The sequence below is a fragment of the Desarmillaria tabescens genome, assembly GCF_030435595.1.
Source record: "Desarmillaria tabescens strain CCBAS 213 chromosome Unknown EV420scaffold_1, whole genome shotgun sequence".
NCBI classification, from domain to species: domain Eukaryota; kingdom Fungi; phylum Basidiomycota; class Agaricomycetes; order Agaricales; family Physalacriaceae; genus Desarmillaria; species Desarmillaria tabescens.
Genome location: NW_026848300.1, coordinates 3,256,541 through 3,270,992, shown reverse-complemented (window position 1 = coordinate 3,270,992; position 14,452 = coordinate 3,256,541). Strand labels below are relative to the sequence as shown.

Here is a 14,452-nt window from a genome sequence, read left to right as displayed (position 1 = left end):
GCAACCCCGGCAACCGTCGAATTGCCTTTTTGATGTTCTCCAACCTTTCGCAGCGACGGTCAAAGCGACACATAGCTAACCGGACATTCTCATTTGTGGAGCGATTCATGCCTTGACAGCTATATTTCTTCTTTTTCATCCATCTGATTTGCGATTTCTGATAGTAACGCGGATGATGGGCCCGACGCTTGATCTGGAACGAGCAGGAAAGCCTCCGAAGCGACGGTGCTTGCAGGAAAAAATGGCTCCGTTGACGATAAATGTCTCTCAGGCGAAATGGGGAGGTTCGCAGGTGTTGCAGGTGAGTAGAGCATTCAATTCGAGATAATAAAGCCTGACTTCCCCAATGAAGGAGAGCACGAATTCGAGCAGCTGGACCTCTGCTTCAAGTTCGTCTTTCATCTAGTGAGTCGTCCTCTTAATTCTACTGAGCTAGCTAACCATTGTACAGCACTCCCGACCCAAATACCAGCTATACATTTGGTGTACCGAACCCAACCACCGTCCAGGTAGCTCCTCCTACTCCTCCATTGACGTCCCCTCTACGCCGAACGCGAGACGAAATAGCTCGTCAGCGCCGCTACTCCCAGGCCGAGGAAGCTCTTGCCCTCACTGCCCAGCTCACGCTTCAGGAAACTTCCCAGACGGAGCTACAAATCCGTACCCTCGAACAAGCTGCTTCCCTACTTAACTCCCGCTTGGAGGACGCACGGGAACGCTCAGCCAAACTTCGTTCACTGCTGAACGACCGGGAGACAGATCCTGCAACGTTCGAATCTCTCAAGCGGGAACGGTGGATGGAAGAACGTCGGAAGGCTTTGGCGGAGGAGGAATCCCGGGCTATACATATGCAACTAGCCTCCCTGACCAAAGGCAATGACGTTGTCTGTGAGAGCCCTGTCACTTCCTCGAGACACCAAGCAAACCTTCTTCGATACCTCCAATCCTCAAATACCAGACGGCCTATCCATCCAATGCATACCGCTGTCGAGGAACGTGCTGCCCGACGGATCACGCTTTGCGAAGCTTCGCCGGCGCGCCTCCGTATGTCCATCGGGTCGAGGCACGCTCGATCCTTGTCCATGGATCAGAAGCCCCGCGAGCGTTCAACTTCGCCGCTGGATTTCGAGCCGAAAATGCTGAAGAAGCACATCTCAACAGCAGATTCCCTGTCGTTAGACGTGCTGACTGAAGATGAGGACTCTGATACGTCAAACGAAATCAATCAAGTTACTCCAGTGACACCTAGCCACTCCCCATCCAATTCGCCACTATCACGCAGACTCAAATCTACCGTCAGGGAGACATGTGGTACAGCAACTATCCATACGCCAGTTGCTGTCAAAGTACGCACCACCGCCGACATATTGGCCGATCTTCCTCCGGTAGCACTCCCTGTGTACGCTGTTGACCTCCTTGGAGATTTTGAAGAGCATAGAACGCCCACTTTGAAGCTAACTCGAGATCAAGCAATGCGAATGTCCAGAGACAGCCGGCGGTCAAGGGACACCGCGCCACGACCGTCTCTGGCATTTTCGGAATGGGAAGTTCTTTCGACGACTTCATCTACCGTTGTAGATCCCTTTTCAGCTACATCCTCATCCTCATATATCGCCCCCTCCACCCCACGTGCACTATCGAAACCCCTTCCTCCTGTGATTGAATCATCCATCGATTCTGAACCATCCCCTTGCATCACCCCCGATCGACCAATCAAGGTCCTTCACCCCGCCACAGATCCAATACGCGAGCCTCCCCCCTCGCCTACTCCTCTTCCCCAGCATTCTGTCAAGTCTCTCTTAGACTCAAACGACATCCCCTCCCCCGTTCCTCGACGCTTAACAAGGTCTCGCTTATCAATAGGCGAGCCCGTCCTAGCGCCAGACGTCTTTACGAAGCGCATTCGCCGACCATTCTCGTTCGGTTTCTTCAAGCAGGGCGGGTCGACATCTCCCTCGCGGCTCTTGTCTGTGATACCTGAATCCGTGCCTTCGACACCCAAACATGAGTCTTCCCCATTGAAGAGGAGGCTGAAAATGTTCTTCTGATACTTCGGACAAAATTGCTTTTTACATACTGGTTATATTGTACATGCATGCTTAGATCTTGGTTGTATATGCTACTGTACATTGCTAGGTTGCTTTCTAATTGTTGTTTTCGTCATTGCCCACACCAGTTTTCCACTTATGGAATCAAATAATGGGCAAAGAGATACTGTGGGCTTCCTGGCGCAATGGTAGCGCGTTTGGCTTCGACTGCTGAATGGTACCAAAAGGTTGCAGGTTCGAGTCCTGCGGTGGTCATAATTTTTAGGTCATTCCATTTTCCTTGCGTCTTGCATCCTGAGGACCTGATTCCTGAATGTTTTTGGGCTGCTCCTGAAAGAGGAAGTTTTGATACTATAATTCGTTGTTACTCAACCGAACCCTAGTTCAAACTGAAAAGCATTCAACATTTGTTTTGCTGATGGAGACAGAGTAACTGAAGTAGCTTGGAGTTTGTTTCGATTTAAGGAGGCGACTGTAATGCCATCTGTGTTTGGGGACTAAAGAAAACAGGAATAGATGAAAGTTCGTTACTTCAGTTACTCATTTTGGGAGGGTAAAGAAGACATAAACCAGGTCCTAGGAAAGTGACTTCAATACCATCATCCTCGATTTGCTTTATGCGTTCCATCAGCGTCGGGCTCATCCTCTCGACCTCGAGCGAAGTAAGCGTCAACCGCTTTAACCTGTCCTTCCGTGCCTCAATCATCGCATCAAATGCCTCCGCGGCCACACCGAAGAATGACGTCTCCCCACTCTCAAGCTCAAACTCATCACGGATCGACAAATCGGAGAGCTGCGGCATCAACCTAGTGTCCCCTATGAGCCCGTACACTGTTGCAGATACCGCATATATCTCTAGGTGCGTAAGCGCAATCAACGAAGGCGAACCGAAGATCAACGGTAGAATCTTCGCGACACGATCATGGTACCCCAGACCCAGACGACGAAGGCGGCACTTAGATCGCTCCAAGAAGTCGGGTAGGACCCGCATCCTCTCTTCCATACGTATCTCGTTGCCGTCCTGATGATCGTCTTCATCCACAGTCAAACCTTCCAAAGCAGGAAGCGTGAGATGTTCTAGAGCTGAGAACCCTGTATCGAAGTAGGCCAATTTGTTGTGGGTGATTTTTTCAGCTACAGACCCAATAGGAGACATCGAGCTATAAGCTCCTGAAGGCCAAGCCTCTAACGACATCAAATCCTTCGCCCCTTTCAGTATGGCTGCGAGCTGATCATAAGAGTCTATGAACACCTGCGACAGTTCATGCAGTTCCGTGAAAGGAAGCTGGATCTCCCCCGGTACCCTGACTTCCATGAAGTGCACGCTTTGTAGTTGCGGCGATTGCATAAACATCTTGACGCTCGTAGTCAAATTATAGGAGTGAGGTTCGACATGTAATTCCAGTTGTTGAAGTAGGGGGAATGAGCAAGGGAGTCCCATCAACGTTGAGGCGGGGATGTCTAGCCTCAGCGACTTGCAGCGTGGTGCCGCTCGTTTAAGAATTTCCAAGGCAATCTCTTCACGATCTGCACCATCCAAATCCATCTGGAGACAGAGATCTAATGAGCAATTCTGCGAGCGAGAAAGGGCGGCTTGCACGAGAAACTGCTCCGATTTCACGTATTTTGACGCAACATAGATATGCGTCCATAGTGAGGGAGAAGCAAGAGACGTGGCACGCCAGAAGCTCGATACATGACTGAGTACCCATGGCATTTCCTGGGTGCCGGATGGACGCGAGGGTAGAGAGTATGAGAGATCGCGATCGCTAGGAGGACGCTCCGGAGGAAGGAAAGAGAATATTTTGAGTAAGAGTTCGATGGGGAGTCGGCGGATGGGTGCTATAAGTGATCGTCTAATGTCCAAAGCATTCTTTTTCTTCTCTCTGTCTTGGCAGTTAATGTGCGCCAGCTCCCTTTCTAAGAAAGCGATGTCATCAAGGACTCGAACCCCTTCATCATCTGCGGGGATGTAGTTGGATCGTAAGTAGGTGTAGATTTGGAGTTCATGCGTATCTGTATACGTTTGCTCCATGGTATGAGGAAGTATCAGCGGTAGGAAGGCTGCGACTGGAGTTAATAGATCATAGTGACACAAACAAAAAAGCGCACTTTCAAGCTTCGGTGGTGACCGGTGACCGGTAAAGGACCAAGAATATACAGTATACAGATAAACTGAACAGGCAATGGCAGTGTATATGTGTTCGAGTCGCTTCGGGTTGCTGAAATCAATGCTGGACGTGTAAGAGATGGTCGTCGATAGGAAAGTTATATTGACTCTATACCAACGATCACTGACCAATCAAACTGAGTCCGACAGAATGAATGTTCGATCACATCAGCATCAGTGATCATGGAGCTCCGGTAATGCGTCAGGTTGGGTGGACCCTGGGATTATATTATACGTAGCTTTTGGTTCGACGAAGGAAAATGGTCAAAGTTCAGTCGTGGTCGGGTCGTTGGTCGGTTTCCTGTTCCTGTCTAAGTAGAGGCCAACAGATAGTTAATAATCAACCTTCCAAGTAAAACTCAACACCAACTCTTCAAGTTTCAAGCTCTTCAAAGGCAAATTTTGGGTAAGCGCCAAAGAATGACGACGTTGAAGTACCGCCAAGTCGCACAGCCACCACTGGCTTTGTTTTCCTTTCCCATCATGACTTCCGTATTGGCGGGAGCCAGCGTCGAAAGTTGCAGTGCAAACAACCTACTCATCGACAAAACTGCACCAAAAGCCACGCTGCCTTTCATTTCTCTCCTTCCTCGCGATCTCCTGCTCGAGATTTTTATCTGGCTATCATGGAGTGCAGATAATCACGCCGATATCACTCAAGCGCCTTGGGTTCTCGGTCATGTCTGCAGGTCATGGAGAGACATAATAAAATCTGTCAAATGGCTGTGGTCCATGGTTATTTTACCTGTGCACAGCTATGACCGGAGAATTCTCCGTGTTCTGAAACATTTCCTCCGGCGCTCTGATCAGTCCCTCTTCAAAATTGACCTTACATTCGATGAAGAAGCCTCCAGAAAAGCCATACGAAGCGTCTTTCGCATACTCTCCCCCCACTTGCCTCGCTGTTCAGGCCTTAGCATCCTTATTCCGCAGAAAGGAGTCTGGGAGCTGATGGACCTCGCGCAGAACCTTCCCGAACTGCGGTTTCTGGATATTTACATCCCTTCATCGGATGATGAAGACGGTTTTGAAGAGGAGGACACGTTCAGCATATTTTCTTCTGCGCCGAAACTTACAGGTGTCAGTTTGTTCGGCCTGTACACCGTGGCAAACATCTCCCTCCCTGCTTCACAGATACGCGAATTTCATGGCGACTTCTATACCGCTGAGGAGCTGCACCGGTTTGTATCTAAAGCGCACAACCTTAATACCTTGGAAATGTCTTTCCACTTCCCAGCTTCAGATTCACTCGTGCAGCCCCTCACTCACAACAACCTCCGCCGACTCGTGGTTCTACAGTCTGAGTTGGCATGGGTGGAGACATTTAACTTCCCATCTCTGGAAGAATTGGAGATTTTCCAGCATTGCTCAGATTGCCACATTGCCAAAGATAGTGTCAACGAATTATCCGCCCTGGTCGAACGTTCCATGTGCAAGCTCCAGAAGCTCGTCCTGAGAGCCGTTCTCCCTGCATCGACGCTCATTCATATTCTCCGGTCCCAATCATCCCTGACCGAGCTTCATATTACCATCAACCTGGAAAATGCCAGGGACATATTCATCGCCCTCTCAGCACCCGACTTTCTGCCCATGTTAATGCGTTTGGAAATCATTGAGGAGTATCGTCCTTCCCAAAAGTTCTCTGTCTTTATGGACACGCACAACGAAGTCTTTGCGATGATTCGATCGAGATGGGCCAAAGCGTCGGGTTCCCGCCTCCGCTATCTCTGCTTGGAAGTCAGTAACGTGAGGGTGAAGGCCGTTCGAAAGATGGTGGATTTCTATTCATTCGATGCTGTCATTTCTGAAGCGAGGGTTCGAGGGTTAGATATCCGTTTGAATTGCTCAGGTGTTTTTATTCTTGATGGTCAATCAAAACGCTGAAATTACCTCACACATATGGGTAACCGATTCATATAATCGGCATGCATACTGGAACGATTTCACTCTACTTTGAACGACATGGTAACATCACATATTGGACATAAGATACATAAAATAGGACTTGTAGCGAAAGAAATAGCTGCTCAAGCTAGTGGACTCGGGCAACCAAAAGACTTTTCCTCGAATCATCACGGAAAGATACGACGACGGGTGGAGTAACTAACGCCAAAAAGTTCAACGGTGATGCCTCTTTCCTGAAGACGAGATACGTGTGCCTCCAGTTCAGGAGTCAGACTGTGCAATTCCCGTGAAAAGAGGGAAACAAAATTTAGCCTTGACCTCCGTGACCAAACCATCTCATAAAATGAACGGGAGTTCGGCCCCGGCCCAAAGAAGGTCGTCATGCCAGTGGGGACATAATCGGGCCAATCTTGTACGGATAGTTTCTGTAGATTGGGCATGAGTTCCAATCCGGGAGTTAATGTGAGGAGACGGTATATGTCCTGAGCGGTTCCCCACGGCACAGTGATAGCTAGCCGTGTCAACGTGTGCGACGAGTGCTCGAGTACTGCACGCAGAAGAGGGAATATATCCTGCGTATGCATGATAGTGAGATCGTCCAGTACACACCCCGACCTTCGGAGAAACTCAAGCAACGTCTCCATCCGACCATTCATGAACCCGCCCTCTTCAAGCGACAAACGCCGCAGTGCCGGAAGCTTCAGAGATGAGAGAATTTCGGAGGGCGTTGTTGACAAATGTAGTCGCCGCAGCCTATTGTGCGTAATCATCGGTAAACCTTCACACCGCGGTATGCTGAGGCCTGAGCCCATCTCGACGAACGAGAATTCTAGATGTTCCAGCTCCGGCGCGGCATTCACGATATCCTGTATTTGTTCAAACGTTGCCAATGGGACTCGGACGAGTGACCTGAGTTTAGTTAAAGGAAGGGAGAGTTCGACGAGGGAGAAGTCTGCATTAACGGCGCGAAGGTGGAGGGATTTCATGAATACGTTGACACGTTCATCATGCATCTTTGAATTGTCGGGCTGAGCTCCAGACACACGGCGAATCGTTAAAGTACGTAACGATGGTAAACCTGCAGGGTGGCAACACAAGGTCTCAATGATCGCCGTGTTAGGTGTGGCCAACTCGAGTGTAGCACAACGATGGAAAAGTGGAAAAAGGAGTGTTCTGAGATGTCCAATGTCCTCAGAATCGTACTCCTCAATTCGGAGTTGAAGGTGTAAGGGGCAGTCCTGCGAGCGAGCAAGCTGAAGTCGCACAAGCGCCTCCTGCTGGGGTGTTATGTCTGGCGTGAGCGATACAGTTGCCCACAAGGACGGGATGGAGATTGCAAGTTTTCGCCAATAGCTGGATACGTGCGTAAGGAGCCATGGTGAATCCATTGTCGTGATGTCCGAGTCCATCTCAGCGATCAAGTTTCCCTTAAAATCGAGGAAAGGAAGCGGCTCTGGGATGGCGTAAAGGAAGATCTCAGCCCATATTTCGAGAGGAATGCGACGTATGGGCGAGAGTAGAGACTGTCGAATTTCTTTCGCTTTCTCCCGCATCTGCTTTTCGTGCCAAAGTTTATCGAGAAGGGAGTTCAAATCCCGTATTTCCTCTTCAAGAAAAGTGATATCGGATTTCAGACGAGCAGCGTCCGTTTGTGAGGGAAATATATTGAGTCGTAGACGGTTGAAGATTTCTGCGTCTTCTGTATCGGTATAGGGGTAAATGGATGGACAGATGTTTCCACAGTGCGTGCACGAGTGCATCCTAAAAATTTGTACCTCAATAGGCAGCAAAAATATTATACAAGCTGAGAACTATACCTAGGAGGATGCAGTAATTTAAGGAGAGAAAGTTGGGCAGGTCGCAGAGCAAGGAGGTGTATGGTGGTGGTGGGAAGAGAGGTCTCGGCAATTACCGCGTCACTCAGATCGACGCTATGCCATTGGCATTGCTGACAGTCTTGGCGCGCTGTCTCGCTACACCCAAGCGTTACTATGTCGACGAACCAGCATTCTTTAGCTCTTGAAGCTTGAAGCACGGTAGACATTGGCTTTGTCGAGTTTTAGGGGAAGGCTGGCTTTTCTTGTCTGTCTCTATCTGTCACCTTTGTGTTCGAGACAAATTCGAGGAAATCTACGCTGATCAGGCACTCTTTTTCTGCCGCATGTCCGGTGCGAACGGTCGCGGGTCTTTGGATCCATATATTTTTCTTAAGACTTTTGCACGTCTAGCTGGTCAAGCTAGGGAAGGGGTCCAACGCAGAATCATCTTTCACGTTAACTGAGCTTCAGCTATCTATTTGCCTTTCGTTCTGGGTCTAGAGAGGACGGCACTATCCCGGAAGATGTGACCACTTCAATTCCATATAAAGAATTGACGGCTTAAAGGCAGCGTTGTATTACAGCTTCCGAAACTAGGAGATCGTACTTTCTTGTTCGAAGATGAAGCTTGGCATGTCAAATCCAAACAGCTTTCCTTTATATCGGCCAAACATTAACGTTCGTTGAAAAAGGGACACCATCTTAACTTGGCTTGAGTCGGAGAGCTTCCGTCTGATCTCAATACACTGCTCAAAAGATGATGGACCCTCTACCTTTCAACAGAGATCAGCGTATACAGTTTTCGGGTTCTATTCACTCAATGTGACGACCTTGAACTTTCGGCATAGCCTGCTTGATGTTTCTATTGGCCTAATGTGTCTATCTCTCCCCAATTTTCTCAGAGACACCCCTTATACCTTTTGTTGCGCTGCTCGCAAGATCCCCCAGGTCAACGCCCCTGACGAACTTCGCATTACAGTGATCATCGACCAGCAACATACACATGCAAGTCTTGTTTGGTATCTCCCCAATTGTCAGGATATAAAGAGCCTTGCCAGTCGATATTGTTCCGGATTTGAGGCTTCCCTCTGAACCCAGTTATGTCTGCTTCACCGATGCCTAGCTGAATGGAGAGCTTGTAATGATCAGAAGAAAGTTCGTTCATCAACGGGATTCATTGTTGATGCAAGGACATATCAGCGCTCAACGCCGCTTTAGAGACACGCGTGAGTAATAATCATTCACCGCTATCACCTATCAAAGATGTATGACAACCACACAGGTTTTCCCGTAGCTCTTTGGCTAATGATCATCCTGGAATGTGACGAGAGGTATTCACAGTCCCATGGAAATATCGGTATCACCTTCATGGTCCGCGCGTGAATGATAGATGGAGTTGGTACGTGATGCGAAAGTTCAACGACGCGATTAGCCCCGGCTTTCCTCCAGCGGCGGGACGGTAAGTTCCTTCGAGGTTGATTCGCCCTAACTGATTACAGGACATGGAAAGCACTGACTTTCAATCCAAGAGTGAGTACCAGAGCGGGAGAAGATTGATGATCGCCCGAGTCGCGATGCGTGGTTACGGATCAACTTCACATGGGCTTGTGCATTATACACCAGTAAAAAAGGTACCTCGATACTCGTGCGCGCCAATGGTTGTTCATTCACAAACAAAAGGTTGATCAAATACGTTAGCCAATCACGCAAGTCATATAGCCAGACCAGAAGTCTTCAGCGGCGCAAGTCACAGTCTTCTATTCGCGAAATCAACATTGATATCTCCAGTGCAGGACGGAGATATCACTGTCCACTACTCTTCATCGACAGATTCACAGTTCCACGCGAAAAAATACAAAGATAGAGCGTGGTGTAATGTATTCATCCAAAACAAGTCCAGAAAGAATAGCATGGATGCCCATCGGTAGTGATATGCCAGAAAATAGGCGGAAGGAAGAACTGCGGGCGTGCAATTAAGTATAGCAGTATCTGGCTCGCATCAGAAAAGTCTTGGAAGAACGTTATTTCTGTCAAGCCCCAGCCTTTCGTACGTACGTAGTGCAATCACTGGCTTGGTCGACATCCTGTATTGGCCATTTGTTGACCCGACGATATCCGACTCGGAACTGCTTCAAGTCGATCGAGAGTCAAAGCGCCTGTTCTAGTCGTCACCGGCTTATCCACAGTTTACGCATTCGCGATCAGAACAAGGACTGGCTGGAATTCGCCAATACGTATAGTTTGATGGTCGGGTACCGCCGCTTCAAGTCAGCTGAGAAATGAGGTTCAACGCCTCAGACCTAGTCTCGATATCTTCGTACCAGAAAATTCTGTTGTTTAGTCAAAGCCAGGTCCAAGGTAAGTAAGAGTATTATTCCCTTTAGATGGAGGTGAAAAAAATGCAATCAGTACACGTGTTTTGTGATGTTCTTGTGAATCACAACGTTGTAACAGTTCTCGAGAGTACTTACCCGGGACGGCTTTATCACCAATGAGATGATACTCGGGATCTGATAGTGACGAGTGAATCATCAATTGGTCGGCGTCAATACGGGACTCTCCTTCGTGACACCTTGTTCTGCATACGCGACCACAGACCGGCTGACGCATGGGGGTAGCTCCAAGCACTCCACACAGTTCTGTTAGCCTGATAAGCAGCAACGTTATACAGTCAGATGTGATTGCTGAGAAAGAAGTACAAGAGAGCAGTTTTCAACACAAAAGCATGCTGTGGTGATGCCAAGACTTGGTATAATGAGAGTTCTGAGTATGGTCCCGTCACCCATGAGGCTTCTCATGCAAGATCATGAATTCGAAGACAATAATGTTCGCGTGACCGATAATTTTCGAGAAGAAAGTTGGAACTTGGAAGAAACATCATCACAGAGAAAAAGAAGGATTTGGCACAGCCACTCGACGTCATTTCGAAGTTTGCTATGCGTCATAATTACAGATGCAGTGTTAGGCGATTCGTGCTCATGGCAAAGCATGCGCGCGCACGGACTACCACGAGGTAGATTATCAGAAATTTTGGAGGTTCGTCGTTGCGATACCCGATTCACAGACTTGGCATGAACGCGTTAGGATTTCATAAGTGCCGTAGATAAAGATGATTATCAAGGATTTCCTGTATATAGATCAAACATGAATAATGTTAGTGATAGTGACAGCACTGATTATGTGGGTCACGCAGATAAGTGGAGACGCGATAGGCGCGCAAGTAAATCATGTCGTTATTGAGATGTATGCCAAAGGAGATGGGAAATGCCGGACAGGTCTCGTATCAATAACGGACAGGACAAGTGGAGGCGATCATGCGTACAAGGGAAAGACGCGCATGGACACAAGATTCCAATCAGAGATATTATTCAACAATAGCATCACAGTCAAGTCTAATTCAGGAGAGTTGAAAGAGGAGGAAAAGGGAAAGATGACATCTTCCGACGTACAATTAATAGAAGTCAAGAATTTGACGAAGATTCATAAAAGTAGCTGCGGAGAGGCCGCAGACAAGAACCGCGAGTTCCAGTGTCATTTGACATAGGCTCAAAGAAGGGAAATCACTTTTTGGTCAATCCCTCTGTCACCATGATATCCAGGGCTCATTACCTGGTCAATGGGGTAACCTACTCGCCCGTTAACGACGCTGCTAGTCGATTATAAGGTATAGAGTAAATCCTAGTAAATCTGAAGGTCGATCGTATCGGACGTCAAGCCAAGGCCTGTTGCTAGGCGAATTCGGGGAAACACCAAGTAGAAGGACATTCAACGTGCATTTTGGACGTCAAGCATCTTCCAACCACGCTGAAGGAAAATTAAGAAGACATAGTTTTTCTTCCACAGCATCCATGCGCCTCACTGTCGTCCTGGATCAAGAAAAGAAGTGTGAGTCGGCGTGAATCGAAGATCAGGGATGGGGAGGAGTGCGGGGTAAGGGAAATGGTGGCGCGTCAATTTGAGCGGAGCGTCATGAAGGGTCTCCTATAATTCGGCGGATTCCGATGAGCATCCGCCTCCGGGTCTCATTTAATCCAGGGTAAATGACAAAGCTTGAAGGTCGGGCATTCTCGGAGAAGCCAGGAAACGAGGGAAACGAGTACGGTGTCGCACTGGTGTCGACGTCGAGCCCTTGGAGCGAGCTGTCGAAATGTCGAGGCCACCCTGGTTGTACCGTTCCGATTAACCAGTTTTTTTTCTCAGGAGTAGTCATGTGGGTAGAAAGAAGGCTCGCGACATGTTTTGTTTTTAAACAGGATAAATTAGACGCGGAACCGTCCAGAAGGACTGGACATGCGGATCCGTAAGAATTTAAGAAAGGAATCACTCCAGTCTCCATTCCGGATCCCACACTCAGGTACGAGGATGGTTCCGCAACAAAAGAGAACAAGCGAATGTGATGCGACATGGGATCGAGCCACGAGAAATTTTACTGAAACCAGAAAAATGAAGAGCTGTCTTCGAGTTCCGAACCTAAATTAAATATGAGATTCTAGAACGAGGTCAAATGGAATCCGGAGGAACGATGACGATATGTGAACGAGGCTCGACTGGCGTGGTACAATGCGAGGAGAGGAAAAGCACTAACAGAGCCAGATGAGGAAACGACGTCGTGGCTTGAAGGTGGAGAATGCAACAAGGTACAGTACGCCCACAAGAATAATCAAGACACCGCCGAATGGGGTCGACTCGGAGAAGATAGCACGAGAGAAAGGCTAATCGACATGAACTGTCCAATTGTTCCTCGATTGTTCCAGGACTTTCGTTCCTTGAGAAGATCAGCCTCGATGAAACACATCGACGATGAAATGGACGTAGGACCGAGAGCTAATGCTATGTGGCCTGACATCGACAAGCTCCAGCGTCGTAACAGAGGAAGAAACTGTGCCGTCTCGAGGACTAGAGGGTAATTTGTCTCGCGTCCTGACATGTTCCAGCCAGAAAGATTTGAAAAGAGGTAATTTATCGTCACCGTCTCGAGGACTTGGGGGAAGAATCCGGGGCGATGGTCTAGAACTTTAGCGTTGACAGGAAAACATGCGGACCCGCAAGGCCAAACTCGTGCAATGAGGTACGGTGTGAGGAAACACCCGAGCTGACATGGCCGGATCAGGCAAGCATACGGGACCGCGGTGTCTTTCCGAGTCCCGACAAGCCGGCCCCGTCATAGGAAGGCAGGGAACCAATCAAGGATGGTACATAGTGAGAAGTAGTACTCTCAGTAATCGGACGTATCAAAGAAGATTTTTATCCCGGGGGGAAGCCATGCAGCACTTCAGTAAGAGAGAAACATAATAATAGCTGAATTAGGAAAACGTAGACGAGACTACTAGTGGGCATGGGAGTGGCACGCCCGGTCCCGGTCACTGAAGGAAATGAAGGGGTGCTATTAGGTACAGGACGTCAGGAAGAGAAAGCTACTCACGATTATGAAGACAACAAATGAAGGTCGAGCTCATAATAGGAACCAACAAAGCCGGATATGGCGACTTCATCGTTCAGGTCTAGAGTCAAGCCGCCAGGGACCTAAAATCTGTTCTTCAGCTAAAGTGTAATGAGTCACCTCGATGTCCCAAATAGCTCGGTGGGGCCTCTCCAGCTACGCCACGATGTAAACACGTTTCCATGGTTGCCGGGCGAAAATCTTCCAACGAAACCTAACGGGGCGAGTCGTGCATTGATTATCGGCGAAAAACAAGTAAATGATGGTGCTAGAGTTTTCCATGGTTCGCGCAGATCATTCCGATAATCGCGTCGAGGATTGGGTGTGCTTTGGACAAAGGTTCCTGTTCTATGTTCCTGGGCTGGAGTGCTTGACTCTGGTAGCCAGAGTAGATACTGTGTTTGGTGGAGGGACTGGTCTTGGCCTGCAACGTGAGTCTCATAGCCATCGAAATAAATATATTTCTAGGAAGTTCAAAGACCAGTCAAGTGGTTTCCATGGTAGCAAGGTAAAAGGTTCTCGGGATGTACAGCTAACAAAACCTAACTGAGCGAGCGCATGATTATCGTGAAAACATACCCGTACAAGTGATGAAGTGTTTCCATTGTGTACTTGATCATTATGATAATCAAAGAGTCATATCTACTCCTTTGTAATGAACGTCCTTGTCGATAACGGTTCATTGATGTCCTATTCTATGTTCCTGGGTTGAAGTAATGGTGGCCAGAGTAGATACCGCGACAAGGAATCGAATGCAGGAACCCAGGTTGGAACTTGGGCTATGACTAGCGTGAATGTTTCAAGAACAGTTTAGTGATGGCAGTTGCTGTTGGACGTGCCTGGGATGGAGTAGCTAGCACGAGGCCAGAGTCGATAGCGCGGCAGGAGTTAAGGTCGGCCTGATCATAGAGAATGATTGTCAGGACTTTGTTGAGGTCGGGCTAATCTACGTAGCGTCCGGATGGTGGCGGTGTTTGCTGTGTGCGTATAGAGTCCGTCTAGAGGAACAGCATGTTTCGTCAACAACACTATCACAGCCAGCAATCAGGTTTCGACATCATGGATACGGGGG

General features: G+C 48.5%; 5 protein-coding genes and 1 non-coding gene across 6 annotated transcripts; 3 read left to right on the top strand and 3 right to left on the bottom strand.

Annotated features, from left to right (window-relative positions):
- The first annotated feature begins 25 nt into the window (after window positions 1-25).
- On the top strand, window positions 26-2,249 carry EV420DRAFT_1498805 (uncharacterized protein). Its single transcript, XM_060470978.1, has 3 exons — window positions 26-300; window positions 349-405; window positions 452-2,249. Exons 1-3 carry the CDS (start codon window positions 173-175, stop codon window positions 2,046-2,048), a joined length of 1,782 nt encoding a protein of 593 aa, XP_060339971.1. The 5' UTR covers window positions 26-172; the 3' UTR covers window positions 2,049-2,249.
- EV420DRAFT_t29 lies at window positions 2,220-2,303 on the top strand. The gene has a single exon. It is a non-coding gene; the product is annotated as a tRNA-Arg (tRNA).
- Window positions 2,304-2,371: 68 nt separating this feature from the next.
- EV420DRAFT_94784 (uncharacterized protein) lies at window positions 2,372-4,343 on the bottom strand. Its single transcript, XM_060484096.1, has 3 exons — window positions 4,338-4,343; window positions 4,161-4,270; window positions 2,372-4,112 (listed from the first exon to the last, which is right to left on the bottom strand). Exon 3 carries the CDS (start codon window positions 4,081-4,083, stop codon window positions 2,581-2,583), a length of 1,503 nt encoding a protein of 500 aa, XP_060339970.1. The 5' UTR covers window positions 4,084-4,112; window positions 4,161-4,270; window positions 4,338-4,343; the 3' UTR covers window positions 2,372-2,580.
- A 358-nt stretch (window positions 4,344-4,701) lies between these two features.
- EV420DRAFT_1473262 (uncharacterized protein) lies at window positions 4,702-6,046 on the top strand (the record flags this gene model as incomplete). Its single annotated transcript, XM_060469114.1, has 2 exons — window positions 4,702-5,991; window positions 6,029-6,046. The coding sequence occupies 2 exons, from the start codon at window positions 4,702-4,704 to the stop codon at window positions 6,044-6,046; spliced, it is 1,308 nt and encodes a 435-aa protein (XP_060339969.1).
- A 244-nt stretch (window positions 6,047-6,290) lies between these two features.
- Window positions 6,291-8,167, bottom strand: EV420DRAFT_1473261 (uncharacterized protein; the record flags this gene model as incomplete). Its single annotated transcript, XM_060469113.1, has 2 exons — window positions 6,291-7,884; window positions 7,941-8,167. 2 exons carry the CDS (start codon window positions 8,165-8,167, stop codon window positions 6,291-6,293), a joined length of 1,821 nt encoding a protein of 606 aa, XP_060339968.1.
- A 4,987-nt stretch (window positions 8,168-13,154) lies between these two features.
- EV420DRAFT_1498799 (uncharacterized protein) lies at window positions 13,155-13,446 on the bottom strand. Its single transcript, XM_060470977.1, has 2 exons — window positions 13,363-13,446; window positions 13,155-13,303 (listed from the first exon to the last, which is right to left on the bottom strand). The coding sequence occupies exons 1-2, from the start codon at window positions 13,430-13,432 to the stop codon at window positions 13,185-13,187; spliced, it is 189 nt and encodes a 62-aa protein (XP_060339967.1). The 5' UTR covers window positions 13,433-13,446; the 3' UTR covers window positions 13,155-13,184.
- Window positions 13,447-14,452: the final 1,006 nt, after the last annotated feature.

Excerpts from the sequence above, each read along its gene's own strand:
- EV420DRAFT_1498805 (XM_060470978.1), top strand. The coding sequence starts at position 173 with ATGATGGGCCCGACGCTTGATCTGGAACGAGCAGGAAAGCCTCCGAAG. Across the intron at positions 301-348 it reads GGAGGTTCGCAGGTGTTGCA|GAAGGAGAGCACGAATTCGA; the intron begins GGTGAGTAGAGC and ends GACTTCCCCAAT. Across the intron at positions 406-451 it reads TCAAGTTCGTCTTTCATCTA|CACTCCCGACCCAAATACCA; the intron begins GTGAGTCGTCCT and ends ACCATTGTACAG.
- EV420DRAFT_94784 (XM_060484096.1), bottom strand. The coding sequence starts at position 4,083 with ATGGAGCAAACGTATACAGATACGCATGAACTCCAAATCTACACCTAC.
- EV420DRAFT_1498799 (XM_060470977.1), bottom strand. The coding sequence starts at position 13,432 with ATGAAGTCGCCATATCCGGCTTTGTTGGTTCCTATTATGAGCTCGACC. Across the intron at positions 13,304-13,362 it reads CATTTGTTGTCTTCATAATC|TGACCGGGACCGGGCGTGCC; the intron begins GTGAGTAGCTTT and ends CATTTCCTTCAG.